The sequence below is a fragment of the Eptatretus burgeri genome, chromosome 9, assembly GCF_056783735.1.
Source record: "Eptatretus burgeri isolate ZD-2024b chromosome 9, Ebu_testis_v1, whole genome shotgun sequence".
NCBI lineage: Eukaryota > Metazoa > Chordata > Myxini > Myxiniformes > Myxinidae > Eptatretus > Eptatretus burgeri.
The window spans coordinates 87981390-88000884 of NC_140969.1; the positions used below are offsets into that span (position 1 = coordinate 87981390).

At 42.6% G+C, this 19495-nt stretch overlaps 1 protein-coding gene across 3 annotated transcripts in view; it reads right to left on the reverse strand.

Moving 5' to 3' along the window:
* Nucleotides 1–13100, reverse strand: part of DPYS (dihydropyrimidinase) — a 51434-nt gene extending 38334 nt beyond the window's left edge. Inside the window, exons 1-4 of one of the 3 annotated variants that reach the window (XM_085896000.1) lie at nt 12979–13100; nt 8951–9221; nt 1176–1334; nt 137–316 (exon numbers count right to left, since the gene is read on the reverse strand). In XM_085896000.1, the coding sequence (XP_085752126.1) occupies nt 137–316; nt 1176–1334; nt 8951–9202 (591 nt within the window). In that variant the 5' untranslated portion in view covers nt 9203–9221; nt 12979–13100. Of the gene's footprint in view, nt 1–136; nt 317–1175; nt 1335–8950; nt 9222–12890 lie in introns of those variants that run through there. The other 2 variants (XM_085896001.1, XM_085895999.1) reach the window with 2 other exon arrangements.
* Between the last annotated feature and the right edge of the window lie 6395 nt (nt 13101–19495).

Here is a 19495-nt window from a genome sequence, read left to right on the forward strand (position 1 = left end):
AATTCAAAGACTCAGCCTCCACTTCTAATTTTGTTTGTCTGCATGTGTAGCCTGACCCCCAAAACCCACACCCAATGGCACATGCAGCTCTCACACCAAATCTCAAATGGTTGTTCATTATTTCACCATCACCCACCTCAGATACCATGTCCCCATTCTCAGCATGGACCATAACTAGGCCACCAAGTGCCTTGCATTGGCGAACTGCTGCACACATTTCTGAGTCTCGCAGCATGTAAAAATCTTTGTAGGCCATGAATATCTTGAAGGAGTTCACTCCGTGATTCTTCGTCAACTCAGCCATCTCCTCACACACCTGGGAGGGATGACACGTACTGCATACACTGGTTCTACAGACCGATTTCATTGTAATAAGAGCATTGAAAATGAGGAAGTTTACTAAGCTTTCACACACCTCTCAATACCTGTGCAAATAAACAAAATGGTTCGTGCGGTGAGCAATGCACGGATATATTTCCTACAAACAATTTGATCCATTACTTTCACTTAAAAACTCAAAATATCAAAACCCAACATCACCATATTATTAAAGTTGGAAAAGATGACAAGTTTCAAAAACTGTGAAATGCCAAATGGGATCATCATCAGATTTTTCGATTTGTGGACGCGGACCACGACTTGTGGACGCGGAACACGACTTGTTGGACGGCAGTAAATTTTTGGTCCATTGAAAAATACACACCCCACCAACCACCTCCACCACTTTAATGAAAGGGGGTTTCTTGGTTGGGGGGAGGGCGTTCTCTCTCTCTCACACACACACACACACACACACACACACACACACACACACACACACACACACACACACACACACACACACACACACACACACACACACACACACACACACTTAAATTCTACTTCTTTTAATCAAATGTCGTTTCTAGTAGTTGTGAATTCAGTTATGTAGAGTTTTTCTGAAGGCCTATCACATTTGGTTAATCTCTTGATTTACTCATTGCATTGCAAAGAAGGGGGTAAGGAAGGTGGATGGGAAAGGAAGGGTTGAAGAACCAAAATTCCCTTTGTATCTAAACATGTAACAAATAGAGTAACCCCGAATGGAAGGAAATTGCTAATATCACACAGTTATCCACATCACCACAAATACAACATACGTAGAGTCAATAAGTGCACAATTCAAAACATACCTGTGAACTCCACCAGGTGAGACCGACATGTAGCGAGTAGTCGCAGCACACTTTGGGATCTGCCCAGCCCCGCCAGCGCCTGTACGCCTCCAGCAAAGACTCCCCGTTAAATGGTAACGCAAAGTCAAGGATCATGGTGGTCCCACCCGCTACGGCAGCCTGGACAACAGAACATGATACATACATACATACATGATAGCTGCATTATAGTGAGAAGATAACCTAGCTGACCAAGGGTCGAAAGCAGAATTATTTTCCAAGTGTTGTATCCGCCTGGCGTTTGAGAACATCTACGTACTACGTATGTAACTAGAACTAAATGGTGGCTGAGAGAAGTGCTAAATAACAATGTAATTAAAATTAATGAGATTTTAACAAAATAATTTCCACTTGAAAGATAACCAGCAGCGAGATGTAGAATGTTTGTTTGGTTACAAGAAAAGTTGCCAAACCCTGGAGTGCCGTTGTGGAGAAATGAAGTAAAAACCCTTTATTTACGGTCGTTTGTGAGTCACTGTCAAACTATACAAGATGAAATGTTGGATTTTTATAAATTAATTAAGCCTGGTGTTGGCTTGACGGGTAAGGTGGCCTACTTAAGATCTTAGGGTCTTGAGTTTGAGCCCCTGTCGTGTCATTAATAACACCAGGTGGGTTTGACTCAGCCCGTCATCCTTCAAAGGTTGGCAAAATGAGTACCAGCTCACTGGGAACAGGGGGCACTGCATCATTGGCACAGCTTCTAGTTCTAAAGCATGTGGAAACTCGAACAGCACTCAGTAGAGCACACACCTCCACCAGGCTGAACAGTTTCCGTTTTATACCCGGCTGAGAGTTGAATCCATCATGGTATACGGTATATCGTTTTTGGCCCTATCTATAGAATGGTGGAAAATCACTGACAAAAATAAAAACAAGAATAAAAAAAATATCGGATCTGGATCTGGATTTGGATGTTCACCAAAATTGAATCAATTCGTCCGAATCACATACCCAACCAGTCCACCAAGTTCCGTCCGAATCTGTCCACAACTTTTTGAGATATCCTACTCACAGACAGACGGACAGACAGGGGTCAAAACTTTACCTCCATCCACCTTCGGTGGCAGAGGTAATTAGTAACTAAAATATAATTTATGGAGCTCCAATGATTGTTGTCTGATTTCTAAGATTAAAGTAATTCTTAACAAATGCATTTTCAAGCGCGAACATAAAGATGTATCAAGGATGTAATGCCATAAAATAACTTTGACATTACCTGTTGGTTACCTGAATGGACAGGTGAAAATCACGTCTAAGTTATCATCTTAAGCATATAAAATAGTTTGAATAGCAAATTGGTAATTGGTTCAGCTTTTCATCATTTAATTAATTTTGTTCTGAAAAATCAATTGATCCCTTCAGATAATATCAGTGTTTTTTGTTCCTATTATAGTGTAGAAGCATATGTATGTATGAAACTCTAATACCGTGGGCATTGGATGTTAATTATTTTTTGCACCATGGATTTTATTGCAGACAGATGCATTGAGAATCAGAAAAATCATGGTGCCAATTTTTGTTTTGCATTTTGGGGACATTTTGGTGGCTTTTAATGTGACCCCCTAAAATACCATTATCGCTGTTTCGGTTGCAACTACCAGTTTCAAATATTGTTATAAAGCAAAGAATGTAGCATATCAAATTAAAGGTCTGGACATTTGTAACACAAATATATCATACAAGCCGGTAGGCAACATGGGTGGTTGCTATATAATTGCATACTAATCATACAGTTTTTGACGGATCGGGCTGAAAATTTTTGACAAAGAGGTTGATTATAGTGCGCATAAAAGCGCGGAAGCCGATTTTTGCAAAATTTTCAAAGTCCCATTGCTAGGCAACAGTGGCGTCCATCGCAACGGTGCTCAAAAGCATACAACTACATCCTGGTATGAACCTACCAGTCAAGTTTCATCAAAATTGGTTAACTCCTCTGGCCTCCAGAGCTGTCCATTACATACAAACACAGACAGAAAACCTGAGAAAAACGGTAGTCTCGCGACTACTATATATATATATATATATATATATATATATATATATATATATATATATATATATATATATATATATACTGATTTTTATTGTCTACAGGTATCTATGCCAATTTCCCTGGCAATAACAACCATAACGGAGCATATATCGAGATGTTCTTATTTAAAAGTCAATCAATTAGAGAAATGTACCATTTATGCTTTATGGTATGTTTAGTGGTTCACATAAAGTATATCTGTTCTCGATGGTATACACTTAAGTAGTCAACTGTAATGAATAGGTCAAAATATTTTTTGAAACAAAAACTATCAAGTTCATAGTAATGCAGTGTCAGATAAGTCATCTTCATCCATGCTGTCCTCATGATCATTTCCTCCGAGTCTGTCATTGGTGTTTTCACATTTGTCAACGTTCGTCACAAGCACATAACTCGGTGCAGGCCAAAGAATGCTTCTTGCAAGAGCAGGATCCACTGGCACATCGGCTCTTGCCACAGCCGCACTTTACAAGCTCTATAACAGCTGTCGGAGCTGGTGGGAGGTCAGAGACTCTTGGGACATACTGATTATTTTAATCATTCCATCCATAATTAATTGGCGGAGGCAAGTCCGAATTTGGGGTGTCTGCCAGTAACCAAACCATAGCTTGATAATGAGCCCTGAGAATGTGCTCCTTCAGAGATGCCTTTGTTGGGGGCAGTTTCTCAGCCTCCGCTTGATTTTTCTTGAGCAAGTGCCATTGTAGCTCTACGACTGTTTTGATACCGAGTCTTGGAGAGAACAATAGGCACACAAACTCTTCTAGACTGTCCATGATTCTAGACTAACAGCTCTCTTTGTGTTGACTAAAGTGTTAACATTGGCCCTATTAGGATCCAGCGGATGAATGCCTCCAGAGATTTGGGAACTTGATTTTCATCTAAAAGGGAACCTTGAAATTTCCACGGCTGCTTCGGAGCTTCAGCGATATCCCTTCTTATTACCTTGGCACTTTCGAAGACTGCTTTCATGTTGCTGCTCGCATCGCCAGCTGCCTCGTCCAGGTTGTCAATTGCGGCTCTTTTTGTTCTAGACGTATACATCCGATTTAGTTCATTCATATGCATAGAGCTGCAGCACTCAACATCATCAATATTTTCTATAAGCTTACACTTCAAACTTCTCCTTGATATATGCATATCATTTGAACCATTGACTCTGAGGACATTTTGATAAGCTGCTTCTACCCTCCCATGTCCAGGATAGATCCTGATTTCAGCAGGCTGCTCTGCCCTACTCACCAAACTCTCTTCCCATGGTATTCAAGGCCATCTCCACTCATGGCTCGCAGACTTCCTCTCCTGTCGCAGTCAACGTGTGGCCCTAAATGGAGTTCTTTCATCCCCTCTTCCTGTGCAGGCTGGAGTTCCTCAAGGTAGCGTTCTGGGCCCTGTTCTTTTTCTGGTTTTCATCAATGATCTCTCGGACTCTCTGGAAAATCCTCTATTTCTCTTTGCCGATGACTCCACCCTCTGCCGTACCATCTGTCATCCCTCAGACCGGCAAGCAGCAGCTTCTTCGCTCACTGCAGATCTGGATAAAATCACAAACTGGTCCAACACGTGGAACATGTCTTTCAATCCAGACAAATCTCACACTCTCACTATGTCTCTTCGAAAGGACCGTTTACAAAACCCCCCATCCACTTTCTCAACAATCCTCTGGAAGAAGTCTTTTCTTTCAAGCTTCTGGGTCTCACTATCTGCCATGACCTTTCCTGGGAAAGTCACATTTCCAACCTTGCCTCAAAAGCCAGTCACCGACTGGGAATCCTCCGTCGTGCAAAGTCCTTCCTCGGCCCTCTTGAGCTCCTGACCACTTACAAAGCTTTTGTCCGTAGCCTGATGGAGTACTGCTCTCCCCTCTGGGCTGGTGCTCCTGCCTCCCACCTTTCTCGACTTCACGCTGTCGAAACCAGGGCATTTAAGATCATTGGCATCTCCCGCAATGAAGCTGAGTCATTGGGCCTCTCACTCAATCACCGCAGGTTAGTCGGTGGTCTTTCTGTCTTCCACCGACTCCTCTCCAGCCTTGCCCCCCCTGCTCTCTCTGCGATTTGTCCCAACCACATTTCCACAGGGCGCTCAAGGTCCGCCAACAACCCCCTTCTGGTAAAACTACCAAAATCACGAATCACTGCTCATCTTCACTCTTTCATTCCTCTTTTTTCCCGCCTTTGGAATAAACTTCCTCACTCTATTCTTTCCCATTCTTCCCTCCAGGCTTTCAAAACAGCTGTTCACCACCACCTCTTATCTCCCCCCATCCAAATCCTCGATCTTTTCTACCCCCGATAATCCACCCAAGCCCACTTCCTTCAATTCTTCTGCTTTCCTTCCTGAAAGTCCCTGTAATGTCCAACTTCTCCTCGCCATGTTCCCCGTCCCATCCCCATCCCTCTCCCTTCCACAGTTCACCTGTGTCTGTTCCCCAATGTTTTGTCCCTTCCACTCCCGCCCCTCTTGTCTCATGCATCCTTGCTGTGAGTTGTGTGTTCGCTCTCATACGAGCCTCGACCAAGGTATACAAAAAAAAAAAAAAGTAGAAGAATTCAATGTCTGCTGAAACCTTGGTTATTACTGCTTCATCGTCTGCTCTCTCCTGCTGTACCTGAGTTCGCTGAACGTGCTTCACCCAACAATACAAATGGTATTTGATATCAATCGCATGGGAATCATTTGGATCGATTGCAGCACTCAGATTTACTTTCCACTGCTGGTTATTGCTGCACTCAACAGCCTTTCGGAGCTGTTCCCCAGTGTTGAACTCACTGATCTGGTGGAGTGCTCCTTTCTCTGAAGATCCATTACAGAAGAAGCAGTTGTTTTATTGTATTGTTTAGCACCAGATCGCATGTAACGTTCTGTAGACGATGGGTTCTCATGTGGTGGTGGTTGTGTTTTGAAGTTCGTCTTTTCTGGTTGTCCAACTTTCGTTGGTTTAGGTACTTCGCCTGCTTCCAGTGCAGCTTCATATCTGTTTTTCAGCCGCTAAATATGGATTTTTTGCAGTGCAATTTTATAGCATTCTCGATGCCATGTGACACCTTTCTGTGATAGTTCATTTGCAGTCACATCACCAAACTCTTCTTGGATGGATATGTACTTATTATCCATAAAGAGCGACCAGGTATTCACACTCTGGATAAACAGCTGATATGATTCTGGTATTGGGTGTTTTACAAGTTTTGCAGATGCTTTGCAAATGCAGCATGTATTCAAACCTGCCAAAGATGTAGTTCAACTTGATGCTTTTGTGCTGGAACTGGAAGGACTTGGGATCCATAACTTGGGATTGGATTCATCCATAACGATAACTTGAGAACAGTTTATTTCAATGTCCACTCGACATAATTCCTTCACCCACAAAGCTTGGAGGTTAATCTACAACTACATCTACGACATCAGTCTTTTAGTCTAGACCCTTGACCACTTCTGCTATTATCATAGCTGACCTGAAAGGCAAAAAAAATTAACATACATTGTATGTAGAATTGTAGCATGTCATTATGTTTCGAAAAATTAATTATCTTGGTGACGTTGCAATAATTGATTTAATATAGGCTGCACAGCATCTGAAATTAACAAAAATTCAGATAAGTCACTATGGTTATGTTCAATGTCATTATCTATATATTAATACTGAAGGACCAATTTTGTGCTCCTCCTCGCGGTCGTGTCACATTTTTCTCGGTACTGTGACCTGGACTGAAAGAAACTTCGTACCTGTAAGAGTGCATCGCACATAGTGGCAATAGTCAACTTTCAACTCTGCAGCAGAATAAACACTTTTCATCCAAAAAATCCTTAGCAGATGAATACTTTACTCCATGATGAAACGTCACAGCCCCGTCATCGAAGTGCCTACCCGCGTTAAGGTCTCACGTTAGAGACTTCTACTTCAACCCGGGTTAAGGTCTCACGTTAGAGACTTCGTACACTTCATATTTGGTACCTATCTATGTGTCCTATGTTCTATGACCTATGTCCTAAGTAACTATTTTGAGTCCAAAAAAATTCAGTGTCATATTTGTGTGGTCATAATTTGTGCGACCGACAGTGAAAACCGGAGTCCAAAAATGAAAAAGGAGTAGTGTACACCAAAAATGTCATGTACAAGGACGTTTTGTAGGCCTCATGAGGTAAGGCCATGGAGTACATCGACTGGGATCCGGCTCTTACAAGAGCCGCCACTGGTTGTCATATTGGGCTCATGGAACGGAATCTGTCTGTGACGGGGTTTCGGCTGGTTGATATTATTATCATATTCTAGGCTGAATTCTGCTCAGTTTGATATATTACATGCCCAGGTTTAAACCAGAAACAAAAAAGTTGGTAAATTGTTATCATTGAAAAAAGTGAGATTCAGGGGTAGTTCACATATCAGCTTGAAAATAATATTTGAAATGCTCAAAAAAATTGGCATCATGATTTTTCTGACTCACAGAGTCCATAAGAATGAAAAAATATATGGTGCCAAATATTATCATCTGGTGCCCACGGCATTACATAGGCCTCTACACTGTTAATACAACATGCTAGATGTCCATTATCTGATACATTACCATGTCATCAAACGATGTATAGAATCCATCATTATGAATCATAATGCTATAGCTTCAGTGCTCAATCAGTCTATCCTAGTTTGTGTTCTTTCTTTCCCACTCCACTGTTCAGTATTATGTGTCATATAACCAAAAGTTATCACACCAAAAGTGTCAGTATTATGAATTCATTTAACCCAGAGTGAATATCCCAACTTGTCTTGAATAATTGCTTCGGTGGCAAAATTGCTCTGAGTTTAAATGAAAGTGGGGAGTCAAAATTGCCTGAAATGGAAGTTGGGGATCAAAATTGCCTGAAATGGAAGTTGTGGGTCAAAATTGCCTGAAATGGAAGTTGGGGATCAAAATTGCCTGAAATGGAAGTTGGGGATCAAAATTGCCTGAAATGGAAGTTGGGGATCAAAATTGCCTGAAATGGAAGTTGGGGGTCAAATTGCCTGAAATGGAAGTTGGGGGTCAAATTGCCTGAAATGGAAGTTGGGGGTCAAATTGCCTGAAATGAAAGTTGTGGGTCAAAATTGCCTGAAATGGAAGTTGTGGGTCAAAATTGCTTGAAATGGAAGTTGTGGATCAAAATTGCCTAAAATGGAAGTTTGGGGTCAAAATTGCCTAAAATGGAAGTTGGGGGTCAAAATTACCTCCAAAATCTCTGTCCCCAACACACCACACCAGTAGCGTCGCACCTTAAAGTCGGGCCAGGTCTGCCATGACTCCGTGGCCCATGAGTGGGCCGATCATGGGTGCCGACTCGGGCTGGTTTGTATACCCAGTCCACCCCTGGTAGTAGGAGTAGTAGTATAAACGTTTTTTTGTGCCTTCCTTTTCTTGAGATTTCTTCATTCCTTGTTCATGATGATTATAAAGCACAATCATGATATTTCATGGCAAGAGGGGTTTAAAGATATTTGAGTTTTTTTGTTTTATTTTACCCACCATATCTTATTGAGACCTGGGTATAACAAATGGCCTTCATTTTCTCTCCTGAATAAGTAACCACAAGGTTCGAACTCGTAACACAAATCATTTGTTGACACTTCAAACACATCCAGTGTGAGTAACGTGGATGACCAGCAGAATGTGCAGATAATCTTGCGAGTTGTCTGAACGTATATAGATTGTCCACAAGACCGGCTTACCCTCGTGCCCGAGTGGAAGTCATCGATAGAACGAGTCCCCATAAACGGGATCTGCATGTGGGTGTGAGGATCGATTCCACCAGGGATCACCAACTTCCCTCGTGCATCCAACACCCTCGTGCCCTCTGGGACATCCAGTGATGGAGCAACGTTGCGAATAACTCCATCCTCAACAAACACGTCCGCCGTACGCGAGTAGTCGGCATTCACTACCCGCCCGCCGCGGATCAACAACCGGTTTCCAGGTTCCATCGAAGGTGTGATTGGTGAGCTGGACACAAGGAATGAAAGGTAAACCGACATTGAACAAACGCCACTGTAAATATATACACAGTCACCTAAATACGTTTGCACCAGGTGAACTTAAACAAGTGCCAATCTTAAAGATTACCTGGAGGATGCGTGGACCATCTATCAAGCAATCCGATTGGTCGCAAGTGTAGTTTTCATGCGCTTGCAAAGAAATCTGACTTGAGCGACGGGAACCATTTTTGGTGATCATTTTTCATTCAAAGTCATAAAATAAATTCAGGGGACCATTTAACCCAAAGAGTTGATAAAAAAATAAAAACTGTGCTTCTGACACCAAACTTGCCCATGTGATGGGGGCCATGCCCTGGTTACCAGTATGGCAGTGGGCTGGCAGGATGGCCTCACCCCAAGAGGTACGCACGCACACTCATCTCTGAACGGTCTAACCTGGGTTTGAATCTCAGCCCAGCGAGAAGCATTAATGTGTGTACCGTCCCTCAGATGGACGTTCAACTGGGAGTCCCATCTGCTGGCATTAGCTGGTGGACGTTACAAATCCCACGGTGTCCTTTGCAAAGGGTTGGCAAGTTATTATCGGTACCCTGAAAAAATTACAAATTCCTACTCTAACCTACAGGATTTCAGCAAGTTTGCCATATTTGTGAAAGAGAGCAAGTGATCAACCACAAAAAATGTTTTCACAAGTTCACATTAAGACCGTTTCTTCCTTATTGCTGGTTGTTGTTTCATATGCAGCCTGTGACTGCTGGTTACATCATTACTGGAAGCGCAGCTGTGTCGCTGATGGAGTACCCCGTTACCAGTCAGCTGATACTCATTTTGTCAACGTCGGAAGGATGACGGGCTGAGTCAACCCATCCGGTGTTATTTAACACCACGACAGGGGCTCAAACTCAAGGTTCGAAGATCTTGAGCCAGCCACCTTAACTGTTAAGCAACATCAGGCTTCCTTTTGTGCTTCATCAGATTTTTTTAACTTTCTGTGAAACATGCAGAAGATGGGGGAGAGGCGACGAGTGGGGGACAAAACCAAAGGCTAAAGGACAGCATTATTGTATGTGTACTGCAAACACAAAAACCCCCTACTGGCAGATAGTGCCATGCTTCATACAACAGGTGGAAGAAGGTTGTAAATACAGTACCATGTCTGTGTTAAGGCAGATGGTCACTCATCTTAAAACGAGTTAGTTTTACACATCACGTCACCATGTTCCACACATCATGTCACATAATCCACTCCTTCGCATGTACCATGTTGTCCACCATGCTGCTTCAACCGAGGCAGTTTCTCTGGCTTAGTTATCCTTGATGGGGTGGTCACTTCGATGCAGGATACTCGATCGAGTAAGCAGGGATTTGTCATTTGTTCAGGGTACCGGTGATCGCTCGCTTACTTATCAGAAAGGACACCATGGTGTCTTTAACATCTACTAACTAGTGTCGGTAGACGGGACTCCCAGTTTTAACGTCCATCAAGGGACGGCACACACATTGATGAATCACCCAGGATGACAGTCTATAGCTGGGTCGGGATTCGAACCCAAGCTGGACAATTGAGAGTCGAGTACGCACACGTCGAGGCCATCCTACTAGTTCTTACGCCACACCCACCTCCATCATCACTCGCCATGGTTCATCACCGTTCTGGGGGCATTCGGAGCACAAGGAGGGTGGGAGAGGCGTGACCCACCCTGAGCCTTTAAGGCATAGAGTGATAGGATGATACAAGCCAAGGGAAGCATGGAGTTTAGAGGATGGTGAGGTTAGTGGGGACAGGCCAATGGAAGGAAGTCAGAAAAATGAGAGATAATGCCAGGCAATGACAGTTTCTTGCTGCACCAGGCAGTGTCAAAATGGCTTCATGGGAATGCCAAAAGTTAAATCAACAATTTGACTCTTTAGCAGCATCAACACAAATGGAAAAGTGGAAGATTTAAGGTTGTGAGAAGTGGAAGAAGAGATTAATTTGAGATGTAAACAAGCCACCACACAGAGACAAGTCAGAGGGTTGTTGGGTTGCAACCAGTTCCTTGGTACTCTTGGTTATCCCAATTCCATTTGGGATTTTTTTTGACTGACATTGCAATTAGTCCTCGGGAATAGGAAGTTCATCACAAATAGAGACCCATTCCTCACCCATGTGAGCTTTCAAGAGATCAGACCAAAAAATCTGAACCATTAAAATTCCATTCATCATGAGATCAAGTGACAGATGCAAATGGTTCAATGTGCAGAAATAATAGAGAGTTATTAAAAATAATAAAAAACGAGACATAATTTGACGTAGCGACGTCGACCGATTGGCCTGCGCCCACATTAAGTCCTTGCTTACTCTAACTTTGATCGAAAACCTGGACCATTTGACCTCAATATTTAATCTCTACACATGTATCGTGGTACATGTACAGTACTTAGTTGAGTTCAAATCCCATAGCTAATGGTATCACAAGAACAGGTTCAATGTGACCTCTGACCCTTGACCTTTCCCTAACAATCTGATGGATGCACTCACTGACGCAGGTTTATACATACTTGCACCAAGTTTGATTTAAATCCCTTCAGCTGTTCTTAAGTATCACTTTTTTTTTCTTTTTTTAAAATCTGACATGACCTCTGACCTTTGATCTTTTGATGCCAAAATCGAATCAGTTCATCTTTGCATCATAATGTACACTTGTACCAAGTTTGACTTTGATCCATTCAGCTGTTCTTAAGTTGTCACGGGAATGAAAACCTATCAGGTAGACACGGACGGACAATCCGAAAACATGCCTCCAGTGACTTTGTCAGCGTCGGCATTCAAATGGATGGATTACTGGAGAAAAGTTTGTGTGAGCGTTCAGGTAACAAACAAGATGAAAGCAATGGATTCCATCCATCCATTGGGACCATACTCCGTGCAGAGCGTTGGTGCCGCCGAAGCAGTCTCCTTGGCTATTGGGCACAATCCTGGACGAGTCACCACTCCGACACAGTATACCAGCAAGCCGGCACTCATTTCGCCGACCTCGGAAGGATGACAGCCAGAGTCAACCCCACCTGGTATTAATTCAACGGTTGATTGAGATTTGAACTAAGGATCCTTGGATTCCTCGCCCACCACCCTCACCATCTAGCCAACACCAGGCGGAAAGCAATGGATTGACATCACCAACAAGGACTTTAAAAACAAAGCAAGGACACGTTCGAACATCGCCCACAAGGTATTTGTGCATCGCTCAGTGGAATTACTACTTTCTGATATGGACCGTTGCGGTTCAACACACTCTTCCTTTCCAGGGTTTCAACCAAGGCATTAAACCAGAGATCTTTTCTACCCCCATGAACCCCACCTCCCTCGACCTTCTTCCTCGCAGCTTCGTTTTCCTTTCCTTTACACTGTCCCTCTCCAGGCCGTTCATTCCCTCGCTTGTTGCGTCTCCCACCTCTTGTTGTGCTGTGTTTGTAGCATTCATGTCCTGTCACCTCGCTCTCTTACAAAAGAACAAACAAAGGGTAATGTCGGCATTGCATTCTCGTATGTATAGGTCCACCGACACTAACCTTGTAATAACTAACGAACACAGGCCCATTGACAAAGTCCGCTATTCCTATAAATATTTGATTTTGAAAACAATGTACGACACGTTCGATCGTTAACTCTGAGAACAAATGAGATATGACTTACCTACAACATGGCGAATGCAAGACTGAGGTGAACAAGGTTCTTACCTACAACATGGCGAATGCAAGACTGAGGTGAACAAGGTTCTTACCTGTCTCGCAGAATGAAGCTCAACAGGAATGGGAGGGAGAGAGAGCACAAAGGGCTTTGACGTTATATGGGCAGAGTCGCGATGTATGGGCGGAGTTGCGATTTATGGGCGGAGTCGCGATTTATGGGCGGAGTCGCGATTTATGGGCGGAGTAGAAGAGCAGAAAGTATGAACAGATGCCACGCCCCCTTGGATGGCTGGGCACATGTTATGAAGTTTGTGAATTCCTGGACGGGATATCTCTCTCCATCGATGGCCAGTGATGTCACTTATTAAGCAGGATAGCTCATTACCAATACACCGACGGTGAAGGAGGTTATGTTTTCGCCACCTTTCTGTCTGTTTGTTAATTGCCGGAATCCTTCGGATTTCGGCAATTAAGTTGGTCGGTTGTGTGTGTCTGTCTGTCTGTCTGTCTGTCTGTTTGTCTGTTTGTGTGTTTGTTTACCCTGTAGCAGCCACACCGTTTCAGCGATCATGACCAAACTGGATACAGACATCGGCCATGGTCCAACTTAGACACGTCGTTTTTGGTGAACCTAGGTAAAAGGTCAAGGTCAAGCACCAAAAAACCTAAATTCTTATTTTCGCAATAACGTCCGCTAAAATGGTCGTATCGACTTCAAACGAAATCCAAAATGTGCATCTTCCAATACTGCATCCAACCATATGTCTCATTGGGGTGTCACACCAACACCCTTCTTAGCGGTCGGGGGTCGAATGTCGGGGGGGGGGGTCAAGTCAAAACTTTCAAATTGCGATAAAAATGCCATTTCAAGTCCGATTGACTTCCAAGTTATGATCATGACCAAACTAACTGCTAGAACTCATTAAACAGTAGCACTATCGACTTATAAGAACCATAATTGATTTCCAGTTTTTGTTTTTTCAGAGATCATGGAGATATGACAAAGTTATTCCGGCAATTCCTTGCTCAATGAGAAATTTCATTTGTTTATCTGTCTTTTTTGTGTAGGCTATCTCAAAAAGTGGTGGACGGATTCAGAGGAAACTTGGTGGACAAGGCTGGGTGTGTGGCAAGGACGAATTGATTCGATTTTGGTGAAGATCCGAATCCGGATCTGATAATTTTTTTAAGTGATTCTTCACCATTGAGAAATAGGGCTAAACTAATATATAGCACGGTATCTTAAAACGTTGTGGACGGATTCCGATGAAACTTAGTGGACAGGTTGTGTGTGTGATAAGGACTAATTGATTCGATTTTGGTGAAGATCCGGATCCGGATCCGACTACTAGAATTATTTAATTTTTAAAAAGTGATTCTTCACCATTGATTGGGCCAAATATGATAAAAGCATGATATTTCAAAAATGTATTGGGTCCGATATGTTCTCGTGGATCAGCATTACGTGGCGGAGGTATGCGCTCTACCGAGTGCCCTTCTAGTTTGGTAGCGTGGTCCCCTCTAAGCTTTATGGTCAGATGGAATGGAATCCGCCTCATGAATATGCTGTCCTGATGTCGTGCTGGAAGATATCCTACAGACTACAGCGTGTATGTGGGCCAATGTGGGCCGGTATTCAGGCTAAATTCGCTAACTTTTATTTTAAAAATATTTAAAGAAAAAAAAGACCTTGAGCATGATTTAAAATATCCAGAAGAACTTCATCACAAACATAAAGACCTACCTTATGCCCCTGATAAAGAAAGTCCAAGAAAAGAATGGTTAAGTGATTACCAACAGTCATTTAATATAAAAGGTAAATCTCCAGAAAAACTACTTACTCCATTAAATGATAAAGAAAGTTATGTTTTGCATCAAAGGAACTTGAGACAATATTTATCTGCTGGGTTGAGAGTGAGGAAAATTCACAGAATTTTGAAATTTAAACAAAGTCATTGGTGAGAGAAGTATATTGATTTTAATACAAAAATGGAGAACAGAAGCAAAAACAGGTTTTGAGAAGGACTTTTATAAATTAATGAATAATGCTGTATTTGGAAAGACTGGAAAATGTTTGGAATCAACAAAACATAAGACTTGCTACATCTTGGAAACAGGCTTCAAAGTTAATTAATAGACCAAGTTTTGAGCGAGCGGAGGTGTTTTCAGAGAACTTTTGTGCTTTTCATTTGAAAGAAGAGAGTATTGAAATGGATAAACCTCTTTATATAGGAACGTCAATTCTTGACTTGTCAAAGTCGTTAATGTATGACTATTACTATAATAATTTAAAATCAAAGTATAAGGATAATAATGCGTCATTGTTATATATGGATACAGATAGTTTTATATTAGAAATTAAGACAAGTGATGTATATGAGGATATGATTGATAATATTGATGTATATGATACAAGTAATTATAAGTCAGGTGATGTGTTGTTTTCATCAAAGAATAAAAAGGTTGTTGGTAAGTTTAAAGATGAATTGGGTGGGAAGGTCATGAGTGAATTCATAGGATTGAGATCAAAGTCTTATGCTTTAACGTATATTGATAATAATAACATTGAAAGGTGTGATAAGAAGTTAAAGGGAATAAAGAAAAATATAATCAAGGAAACAATAAACTTTAAACATTATTACAACTGTTTAGCCTTAAAGAAGGAAGAGTACAGAAAAATGAATACAATGAGAAGTTATAAACATCAATTATTTACAGAAGAGATAAATAACAAAGCATGAGGAGCTTTTGATGATAAAAGATATATTTTAGAAAATGGAATCAATAGTCTCCCTTCTGCTTATAAGTATAAGTGTTAAGATATTGGGTTGGGAATTTTAACGGGCTACCACTGTCTTTTTACCGATTTATAAATGATAGAACCAAGCAATAACCAAACTAAAGAGTGGAGATGTAATCAGCCTTGGTATTTAAATGGGAAACAAAGAATGTGAGAAATATCAAATAGGTCTTATTGAAGAAATAACTGGGGTAAAAGTAGATAAAACAAATAAGTGGATAAATTTAATTACAAATAAGTTGGAGGATGTAAAGAAAAAAATTAATATCCTTGAATGGAATGAAAACTTTGATGGTTATCAATTGAACAATGGAAAAACAATTTACTACAATCTCAAAATGTTATGTGGTTCAGGAGGTGGTCAAATAAGAGCATAAAGAGAAGTTTATCATTTCATTTCTGCACAACAAAGACACTTAAACCAAGAACCAAGTTCCAAGTTATTCTTTGTGAATATACTCGATGGAAATGAATGTTATAAGAATATTAAGTTATTTCCTGAAGTAGAACATGGACAAATATTCGTTGGTTCGCTCTTTGAGTGGAATGAAAATATGAAAGGGAAGAAGTGCTTTAATGAGTGAGTCAAAATCTTTCATAGTCTCAATTTTTCATTTGCTTGTATGGGAGGGAAGGGGATAGGTGTGGAGAAAATCAGTCTCCTATTTTGAGCTTTTGGGGCTTGAGTCAGAAAGTTTTTCCCTTTTTCCCCATTCATTTGAATGGGTGTCCCAGAAACCCCATTTATCATCTACTCACCACCATTGGCTCGTTTCCTTCATCCTTATTACATAACATGAACATCACCATTTTGTGCCTATCCGCCATTTCGTCCCTATCCGCCATTTCATGCCTATCCGCAATTTCGAGCCTATCCGCCATTTCGAGCCTATTAGTCCAAGAGCATTAGGTCAAAATAGGCCCTAACCTGGACATTTTTGGTAACAAGCTGATTTTTTCAGGATAGGTCCAGGAATATGTCTAGAATAACATACTAAAAGTCCTCATAAATCCTCCTTGAGCGTTTTCCGCAATCCAAGATGGCGTCCAAAATGGCCGCCTCTTCTGTTTTTCTCATAACTTTGCAAGCAGGTTTCCCCAAAACACACTTTAAATGTCTACATATATGTTTTGAAGTATGAGGAACTCATTAGAATACATCTTAAGAGATGCTGAAGCACGCAAGTACCAATAAGACCTCTTGAGTTCTTCCAAAAGTCCAGGCAGAAGCAAACGCCGACACCCTGATTGTCTCCACAGCACCAGCACTGGCAGAGTCAGAACATGTGCCAGTTGCTGTCGTTGGTACGGACACAGACTTACTGGTAATGCTAGTTGCTCGGGCAACCTCTTCCACAGATGTGTACATGCTATGCCGCAGTAATCCTGTCACGGTCTTCAACATTCATGAGATTCAGCATGCCATAGGGGACACAAGAAATCACTTGATGTTTCTTCATGCTGTGACGGGATGTGACACGGTCTCTGCGATCTATCGTCAGGGCAAGCGTAAAGCTTTCAACATGGTGCACAAGAAGCGGAACTACGACTTGCTGGATACCTTCACAAACAGTGGAAGCACCCATGACGAGGTGGAAAAAGCTGGGGAAGGCTTCATTCTTAAGCTTTATGGAGCCAGCAGTTTTGAATCTCTTGATGACTACCGTCACATCGCATACAAACGGGCAATCGGTCGCAGTTCCCTGAGTTCATCCTTTCAGCTAGAAAGTCTACCTCCAACTAGTGCTGCAGCAAAGCAACATTCATATCGCGCCTATCTTACCGTCCAGGAATGGATGGGTAACTCCTTATCTCCAACAGAATGGGGCTGGCGATTTCAGGACGGGACTCTTACCCCGGTAGAAACAGACATTGCTGTTGCACCCGACACTTTGCTGAACATGGTGGCATGTGGGTGTAAACCAGATGGTTGCAGAAGCATGACATGTAGCTGCAAGAAACTTGGGCTCTTTTATACCTCAATGTGCAGTAAATGCAGTGGTCTCAATTGCAACAATACAGCACCAACTCTTATAGATGCCGACGATGATATTACCCCAACTTCAGAGGACATCAACATTGAAGATACAGCATCCGACGATGAAGACAATGACTGATGCAACTAGGTGTGTGCATGCGTAAGGTAAAGATTCATCTGAAACTTTTCAGGTTTGAATCTCGAGCATGATCTTGTTTTGAATGTCTTTGCCTCTTGAAACAGGCTAAAACAGCAGTGTGTTGATAAGTGGTGGACATTTTGAGCACCATTTGAATTTCAGAAAGAACTTCAGCGGTTTTATTGTTTCCTTTGTACTTCAAAGTATCTGAATGAGTTCCTTATTTCTCAAGACATAATATATTTAGAGATTTAAAGTGCATATTGAGGTAACTTGGTCACAGGGTCATGAGAAAAACAGGAAATTGCAACCATGTTTGGCACCATTTTGGATTTTGGGACTAGTTCAAGTAGTTTTATTGGTATAGATATGCGTGTTTCAAATCTGCGAATAAGAATTTATCTAGATTCCTTGACTCCCATAACATATATAAAGACATTTTAGTGTGCTTTATTGGGTTACTTAGTTGCAGAGTTATGAGAAAACAACAACAGGAAAAGGGGCATTTCGGGCGCCATTTTGAATTTCAGGATGAGCTCAAGTGTTTTTATTGGTAAATGCGTGTTTTTGAAAAATTCCCAATAAGTATATGATTCATTTCATTGAGTCGCAAAACATATTGTTACGGATTCGCGCCCGCCGGCGTGCTGACGGCCACGTAACTCGAATCGCGGCACGTCGCCCACCGGACGGACAATCCAGTCGTGACCCTCTCGGACTAACGCCGGGAACCAGTCACGGGTGGACCTTTCGGTCTCACCGCGATCGAGCCAATCGGCCCCCGCGTGGGATAGGGTTGCTCGCCAAATTCGACCTACCTAAGTACCCACACGGAGGGTAGACCGGGCGATCGCACCTCGCCGCAGGTCGACTTCGGACACGGGCCACTTAAGCGACCCGTTCCGTACTATCGGGATAACCGAGCGGTGTTATCGTCGGCCTCGACGGTTCGATTAATTATCGGGCGTATTCAGCCCACTACCAACCCTTTACGTGAAGCAAGATGAGGATTCAATGAAAGAAATGACGAAGCGAAGCGGGAAAACAGTTCAACATAAAGCACATTTATTCGCGATGAACGGCAAGCACACATATACAATTCCACCAAAAGCACATAGAAAAGAAAAACACAATGCAATTTACACAAAAAGCAAATGGGACAATGCAGATCTAATACCGATTACGCGAGCACACGGCAACACTTATACAATTTTACTTCACAGACGGCGCCGACAACACACATTCCCAAAGCAAAAGAAAAGAGAACCACCCTCCAGGATGAGGGGTAGGCGGGCCTGGGGCCGAGACCGTGTCGGGCCTACCCGTCTGGTGATGAGACGCGGAGCGGCGGTGGTGCCTCAACTCCGCGGGCCTCGCGGACAGTGTCTGGTAGGGGGTGGGAAGGGGGCCCCCTTGGTCGCACTATCTCAGCGCGGGGGGAAACAGGAGGGGGTTGCTGATGCTCGGGGAAAGGAGGATTTTTACTCTGTCTCGGGTCCCGCGACGAGCGTCTCCACCTCGACCAGGTCGCGCCGTCGGCCTCCCTGGTGTGCAGCTCCCGGCACCGACGCGAGCACCCCCTCGTCTGCCTTCGCCGCCGCCGCCTCTCCACAGCTCCGTCCTCTTCGCTCCGACTCCAACTCCGAACTCTTCCTCCTGCGAACTTCCCAACTGCACTCAACTCCAACGCAC